The 8,020-nt window shown below is 47.5% G+C and overlaps 2 protein-coding genes across 2 annotated transcripts; both read left to right on the top strand.

The window, feature by feature from the left end:
• The first annotated feature begins 816 nt into the window (after nucleotides 1-816).
• Nucleotides 817-4,322, top strand: LOC136494685 (uncharacterized). Its single transcript, XM_066490857.1, has 3 exons — nucleotides 817-1,099; nucleotides 3,482-3,579; nucleotides 3,852-4,322. The coding sequence occupies exons 1-3, from the start codon at nucleotides 1,039-1,041 to the stop codon at nucleotides 4,086-4,088; spliced, it is 396 nt and encodes a 131-aa protein (XP_066346954.1). The 5' UTR covers nucleotides 817-1,038; the 3' UTR covers nucleotides 4,089-4,322.
• A 1,298-nt stretch (nucleotides 4,323-5,620) lies between these two features.
• On the top strand, nucleotides 5,621-7,805 carry LOC136494675 (heavy metal-associated isoprenylated plant protein 34-like). The gene is made up of 3 exons (XM_066490851.1): nucleotides 5,621-5,859; nucleotides 6,592-6,673; nucleotides 6,847-7,805. Exons 2-3 carry the CDS (start codon nucleotides 6,592-6,594, stop codon nucleotides 7,692-7,694), a joined length of 930 nt encoding a protein of 309 aa, XP_066346948.1. The 5' UTR covers nucleotides 5,621-5,859; the 3' UTR covers nucleotides 7,695-7,805.
• The last annotated feature ends 215 nt before the right edge of the window (nucleotides 7,806-8,020 follow it).

Below are 8,020 nucleotides of genomic sequence, written 5' to 3'. Positions count from 1 at the left end.
GGATGTGGGGTCGCTTTGCCTTGACATGGAGTTGGAGGAGGAGGTGTCCCTAAACAAAACCCCTCTCAGTCTCATGTGTGCGATGGATTGATCGAGCTTTTGCTGGCATGTTGTTGTTTACATTTGTTTACTATCAAGCATGCAATTCAGGTGCTGTTTGGTTGCATAGAGGTATGGTGGTGAATGTAAAGGAAACATCTTCGTCGCTAGAATGAAAAGGGAGTCGATGATTATATGTTGCTTTGTTTGGTTCACCTATGGCAACGACGTGGGCAGGAGTGCCATATATATGTTGCTTCTCAAATTGGACGTAATCAATTTAGTGGAATATAGGATTGGTTACCTTGCTATCGGATCTCGTTGATAATGAAGCAAACAAAAAGCGTCGTTACCCGTTCAAATTATGAGCCCCGTTCGCTTCGCTGAAAAAACATGCCAAAACACTATTCCGGCTGATTTGTTGTGAGAGAAAAATAATATTTTGGCTGAAAAAAAAACTGAAAAGTACGAATTATAAGAGAAGCGAACAGGGCCATGATTGGGTCCCGTCGTTAAATACTTGAACCAAACTATCACCTTAGTTTTTTTTCTTCGGTTCTCCCTATTGTTTTCGGTAATAAAAATAGTACTCAGAGTACAGAAACAGAAATGGTTATGATATTTTTCCGACGATTTCCGTCACTTTTTATTTGGCAGACTCCCTCGGTAACCGTTGGGTTTGGCTTCTCTCATTTTTTTTTCGGCTCGAGATGAGCAGAAATACAGGGGTAAAATTGTGAGAGGAGAAGAAGTACAGGGTAAAGTTGTCATACCAAGTTCCGTCTCATCATCTCTTGCTTTGTTTTTTTGTTCTCCTTCCGACCTTCCCTCGCCGCATCTGCTCCTCCAGCCACAGCGCAGCCGCCTTCCTCATCCTGATTCCGTGGCCGGCGGCCGCCTAACCTCCCCCTCCTCCCCACCGCCGCCGGAACCCTTGAAGTAGCGGACCCGGGCTCTCGCGCCCATCCGCGTACGGAGTTCGATGTCCGTTTGCGCCTGATGGATCCGCACCGGCTGACCGGCCCCGCCGCATCCGACGCCGACGATGCCGATGACTGGGGTAACGCTAATAAACCCATCCCCACCCCCACCCCCATCCCTCGCAACATATTGTGCTGCTTCATGCCCCATGGGTTCGTTTCCTTGTTTATTTAGGAACCGACTTAGGGCCTGCAGGCCGCAGACGATGAACGAACGTTTCTCGTGTGGCGAACAGACTTAGCGAGTGTGATGTAAATTTAGCTGCGTTTGTGACCTGTGGGCTTAGGGAAATTAAGGGGACCATCCGTAACACTATATGCAGCAAAAGATACCGAGATTTAGTTTGTGATGCTAGCCTCTAGGCTGAGCTGTGAAATCCGTTGCTGGACTCTGCAAGGTCAACATGGTTGGGAAAAAAAAAAACCTGAATCTGTGCTAGATTATCACATCACACATTTTGCTGGCAGTAGGGGATATAAAATTTTATGGAGACAATTGGCTTTGGAGCTTTATATTCTTAGCAAAGAATAGCTAACCAGAGCTTGCCATCATCATAGATAGATCAGATCTCTGCCCTTATTACTGCATTTCCAAAGGGCCAATAGGTATTATGAACCAACTGCGTTCTTCTAGGTTCCTTGAGATAACAATGTTAATGAATATTCAGTTTCGCTGATTGCTCTTTACATCCCATTTTTTTTTTCCCATCCATATGATCCAAACTTTATTGTCTTTCATTTTGTAAAATATCTTAGTTGTCTTTGGAAACTTAGGAACGTCAATCTCTCGCATTCACTAATCAGCAACTTTGACATCAGTGTTTTTTATGCATGCGGCATGACCTAAGACTGAAAGTTGTAAAGATGAAGAGTTATGGAATGACAAGATGTGAATGTGGCATTACTACATATCTATTGAACTACTCAACCCAAGTTATTCACTATCCCTTGAATCACCTTTGGAGGTGTATGTTTACAAAGTATCGCTGTGTCAAACAGAAAGAAGCAATCCAATTGTATTCCTGTAGCACTAGTTCTGTGTTTTGTTTGCAGTTTATCTATTCAAGCAAGTTAGTAATTGTCACAAAAAATAATCACAGTTTGTATGAAATCAAGCAACATCTAACAGTGTGCACATTCTAATGATAATGAGTAAGATATTGAACTTTTGAGGTGCCTCAGCTGGTGTTCCATTTTTAAGCTCTTACTTGAACATACAGGTTAAACCTAATGTTTTGCAGTGGGGGATTACATTAAATGCACCAAATTTTTTATATGTATTGCTACAGTGCAGTTTTTCTTTACCATGGCTTTGCTGCTTACATGTGTAGTACACTAGTACTGTTTGATTTTGTGTAATATCTGCTCTGCATGACAGAGTGACCAGTTGTATGCTTGGGGTTGGAACAGGTGAAGGTGATTAGAGTACATTAGCAGTTGAGTGCTGTGTGTTTTTTGAGTCATCACCTAAGTGCCACCTAGGCATTGAGGGGGCTACCCAGTGGCAGGATTTGGCCACCATAGCTGTTCTACACCTTACTTTTATCATTGTAGAATGTAGATTGGCTAGGTGGGTAGTATTTGGGGAGTTCCCTGAAGAATGTGTAGAGGGGAGGGGAAGATTTGGGTAAATGATGTTTTGTGTATCATGCCTGTTCTGTTTCTTGTAGGCAGAGTTTGGCCAAAGAATAAATGATATTGCGAAAAACAGAGCTGTGGTTTGAAGCATGATAAGGGTGCTTTTGGTAACTGTCTTCGATGTTGCCATCTCATGTGACCCAGTTGTAGAAAACTATTTACCGTAGGGACAGGTTCTCGTGTGTGCAGAGGGCATAAGGAGGCATCTCTCATGTAGTTGGCATGACATCCTGGAAGGCTGGAAGTACTTTGCCTTTTTCTGGTGGATCAGTGACGTTAGGTTCTTTTACTGTTACAATGTGATTTATTTCTTTGCTCACCGTCTTGGCCCACAATAATGATTTGGTCCGTCAAGTTTGACAGGTGACCCAAATTGGCCTGATTTATATGGGTTTACAGACTTTTGATGATGGGTTATTGACATGACATGTTACTTTGATTGGGTCATTGGGTGTTAATACATACACATCGATGTGCTGGTCCAGTAAGTTGAATGATAGGCCGGAGAACTTCCACTTCACGTTTCCTTTGTTTGCACCTGCAACAAGGTTGTGCCCTCCTAAGGCCTATATAGGGTTGATAACAAGAAAATTAAAAAGCTTACTTCAGATGACACTGAATGCTCTAAAAATATGTAACAATAGGATGGAAGCTGGCACCTTATCGAGTAGTAAGTTTTTTTAATGTCTGTTTGCGCTTTAACCATCCTGTTTGACCACATTTCAGACAATAACAGGAAACTTTAAGTTGATTAGTTTTTAAGGCTGAATGTTGGTTTGTTTCTGAGGGAATGTATTCTGACATCTTTGGGTTTCATGTCACAGATAATGATGACTTTGTGATCCCAAGTTTTAGTGTTGAAGAATCTGATCTTGGTGACTGGGAAGCTTCACGGACTACTGATCCTCAACCACCTCCAAAGGTCTTTTTCTAATCATCATGTCATTGTTCTGGATCCCTTTATGAACGCAAAACAGCAGCATATCTTCATTTCTTTGTGCCATGAATGAGGGCCAACTAACTGTAAAAATTCTATGTCACACTGAGTGTTCTGAAGAAACATGCTTGTCCTGAAATATGAGAGGAGCTTTGCATTTCACAGGATAGCTGACTTGCACTGGTGGTTTCATATGGTTCATAATTGTTGTCCATGCATGTGATGCCCCTAACTTCATTGACACTTTGTTGCTACAGCCCACCAAAGATACAGAGAACATCTATCTCGGACCACACGGTGCACCACCATCTCGAGCAAAGAAGGCAGAGGATACTTCGGCTACAGCTGGGTACCGTGACAAGAACAACAAAGCGAGGGAAGCTGATCAGAAGGCTTTTGGAACTGGGCGGAACACCAAAGGAGGCAACGCGGGAGACTTCCATCGCCACAATGGTGCCAACCATGGCAAGGACCCCTACAAGAGATCTGTTTGACCTTGTGTCTGTGGAGGTTTGTCCACAGTGATACACTGATACCCATATCCTGTCTACACCTTAACTAAGAGAAAGTCTGGTGATTTATCAGTGTACTGGAAATTGCTTTACCTGTGATCAGCCCTGTTGTCTTGAGCTGCAGGTATTCCTGGTCAGCTGGTATGTACTACTATCAGTATACTGCTGCAGAACATTGTATTTGCTTTGAATGGAAAAAACCGTGTTTGTCGATCAGCGGTTGATGCGTTTCCTGTGGTTTTTACTGATTCATTGTTTTGTGTACCGTTGATTGAGGTTATCTAGTCTAGGTGAAAACTGATAGCCCTCGATGAGACAGGTGGTTGAGGCGTTGCTTTGTTTGTATAGTTGTGCCGGGTGCATCCTCTGTCGATGCCATGATTGTTGCGCCACTTGGTGTCTGGTCCAAACAGGGACAATTGGGGGCGCGCGTCACCATGCTTGTTATCATCGCATCTCACCTGTTATTGTGCAGCTGTCCCGTTGGCGCGTTGATTGATGATAAAGTTCCGCGGGATATTTGTTATTTTGCATCCCCCGCCGCGCAGGCACCGGGTGATTTTTATTTGTGCGCACAGTCTGGACTCTGCACTGTGGAATTGATGCGCCGACTGGGAATACTGATCTGAATCTGCAGGGTTACCATCGGAGAAAGGAAACACACGGCGAGAGAGAAGTGGAGAAGCCTGAGGAGTGAGGAACTGAGGATATTACATGTTGCTGCTTGGAAGGAGATTGTTATCCGTAGCGTCGGTGACGTAGGCCCAGCAATTCCTTTTCCGAAGTGCAGTTGAGTTGAGAGCGAAGGCACACCCGCACATTAAACCCAAGGACATATCACGTCGGGACCTGCCTTGCTAATCGGTCGGCACAACCATGCACGAACGACAGAGGTACAGTGCAATATAGGGCAACAGAGTGGTGGTAATCCTATTGCTAATGCTACTACAAAGTAACGGATATATAGCCGGATGGGCTGAGGCCAACAACCCCACCGATCCGCTCCTCTCTCACGAGTCACGAAAGCTACGTGGCTCGCTTCTCGGTTACTTTAGAATCACAGTAACTTTATTATTACATATTTATCTTTGCATGGCAACGATTTCCTTGCTAGGTGTAGCCAAGTGCCATACGTCAGTACCCACTACACTAGGCAGCAGGAGCCCAGGAGACCAGGAGAGACGGATTAGTTTACCAGCCAAAGCTAGCTCCATTGCATTGCAATGCCTAATCCCCGGGCACTAGCGGTAGTGGAGCGGCCATTCAACCCATTCACACATCGTGGGGTACCTTGTTACAAAAACAAAAAAGAAAGAAAGGAAAAAGTTGATATATTACTATCATATAATATCGGTGCACTATTAGCAGCAGCAGATGAATTGAACAGCTTGTCGATGGCTGTGCCTGTTGGAAAGGGAGGGTGATTTGAGGCCAGGCCGGGCGGGTCCAGAGTGTCTGCCTGCCAAAGCATGGTGCTTAGTCGCTAAGAGCAATCGAGAGCGTCACGGCGCCAGCCAGCCTGCCTGCTGCTGGTGCTGGTGGTGTCTCAACAAAAGCGAGGGAGCCGAGCTGAGAGCTGAGGCACGTTGCACACAGCAACCCACATTGCCCCAGTGTACCCACCACCCTCCCTCCATCCCCTCTCTGCTCTCTTTCCCTTATCTCTTCTTCCTCTTCCTCGTGCACCAGCAACAAAGGTGGCAGGCGGGCAGAGACCTATCTTTGCTCAAGCGTCCATAGCAGCCTGCACAAGGTAAGCAACCTCCCGTCTCCATCTCTCTCTGTCCCATGCTATCTGTTTTCTCATTTGATCGGATCCCAAGGTTAATCCTCTTGTTTCCTCTCGTTCTACAACGCCATTTAAATTACGCACCTCACACAACGGATTTCACCTTTGTCAAGCCCCAAATCTAAGTTGTCAGGGGGAAAATGTAATAGCACTCTTCCATCCATCCACATAAATAGCTAGCTAGGTCCATCTTTTACCAAGCAAACCTCATCTCTGCATATTCATGTTGCAGAGATTGAACACAGGGGAATTTGTGATACCTTTGTTCTCATCATCTCTTCAGCTTGTTAGTTGTGCTTCCAAATTCCAACTCTCCAAACCTCTGGCTAAGCTACGAATTTGTTCCAAGATACATACATATGATGGCCTTTTGCGCTGCCCCACAACACACACTCGAGTACCGCGCGTGAAGTAGACAGCAAGCAACGCGGTTGATTCCTTTTCCTTTCTGCAAAATGGACCAACCACCGCACTGTACATCATTCAGGTTCAGGGATCTAACACCACTATCTAGTTAGCTTGCAAAGCACTCTGTCTCAAAGCAGTTAGCTAGGATGTTACTATAATCACTACTGCTACCTCCTCTGCTTCTCAGCTTCTCAGGGGGAAAAAAACATTCTTCACTTGCCTTTCTTTAATCGAGCTTCTTCTATGTACATTTGTGTATGAAACTGAAGAACCAAAGTTTGCATTCAGATGTCGACGGTCGTCATGAGAGTGGATCTTGAGTGCGAAAAGTGCTACAAGAAGATCAGGAAGGTCCTCTGCAAGGTCCAAGGTTTGTTTGCCCCTGTTTCTCCCAGATTCACAGTCACAAGTCACTACTCCGACTCCCCCCCAAGAAAAAAAAAAGATTTTACAAATTAAATTGCAAGAAAAGAAAGAGGTGCTGAATCTAGGCTAGGATGAGCATGAGCTGATCCATCATCTGTGCCCATGATTGATCGACAGACAAAGTGAGCATCAGGACCATCTCCTACGACGAGAAGAACAACACGGTGACGGTGTCCGGGCCCTTCGACGGGGAGGAGGTCGCCGACAGGCTCACCTCCGACGCCGGCAAGGTCATCACCGACATACACGTCGTCGGGGGCTTGGGCGGCTTCGGCTTGGGCGGCGGCGGAGGCGGAGGGAAACAGAAGCACGGCGCCGCCGCCGCCACCCCCGGCAAGGCGCCCAAGCCAGGGAAGGCCAACGGCAACGGGCACGGCCAGGGTCAGGGCCAGGGACATGGCCATGGCGGGCACGGCGGCGGCGGAGGCCATGGCGGGCACGGCGGTGGAGGCCATGGCGGGCACGGTGGCGGCGGCAAGACGGAGAAGAAGCACGTCAAGTTCGACGACATGGACCTGGACATGGACGACGACGACTTCGACCTGGACGACATGGACGAGCCGGCCGGGCGCCACGCGCACAGCGGGCACGGGAACGGCGGCGGCAAGCCGAAGATCATCATGACCAACACCCCCATCGCGGCGCGGCTGGAGGCACCCCGCACCGGGCCGGCGATGTCGATGGCCGCGGCGGCGCCCGTGAGGATGCCGATGCCGGCGATGGGGCCAATGCCACAGCAGCAGGTTCAGCACGCGCAGGGCATGGGCGTGCCGTCCATCTGGCCAGCCGCCCCCGAGTGGGGCTACAGCACGCAGCCGTACGGCAGCTACAGCGGCCCGCCTGCCGGAGGGTACTACGGCGGCGGCGGGCCCGCCGGGCACTGGCCCGGGGCGTACGGCCGGAACCCGTACGCGCAGCAGCAGTACTACGAGGAAGAACCCAGCGCTGCGTGCAGCGTCATGTGATGTCATCTCCGCTCCGCGACATCGACCGTGTCATGCGCTGCTCGTGTCCACTGTAAAATTACTCCTGGTGCTAGTATATATATGTATATTAGCCTGTGTTTTGGTTTTTGCGTTGGCGAGTACTATGTTTGTTTGTGTGTTTTTGGAGAGGTTATAAAGTTTGTCACAGAGTGAGTAGGGGTAAAGTTTAGTAGGAGGACGGAGCTCCCTCTCCTCAGTGTAAATCTGGGAAGAATATATATATGTTCTTGTACTGTGCTATTTATTATATATGATGGACTTGTTTGATGCTAAAAGTTGAGAAAAAAATACCGACGGAAACAGGA

Source organism: Miscanthus floridulus, chromosome 1 (genome assembly GCF_019320115.1).
Source record: "Miscanthus floridulus cultivar M001 chromosome 1, ASM1932011v1, whole genome shotgun sequence".
In the NCBI taxonomy this organism is placed as follows: domain Eukaryota; kingdom Viridiplantae; phylum Streptophyta; class Magnoliopsida; order Poales; family Poaceae; genus Miscanthus; species Miscanthus floridulus.
Note: the sequence above shows the minus strand (reverse complement) of the source record. Positions and strands in the feature narration are given on the sequence as shown.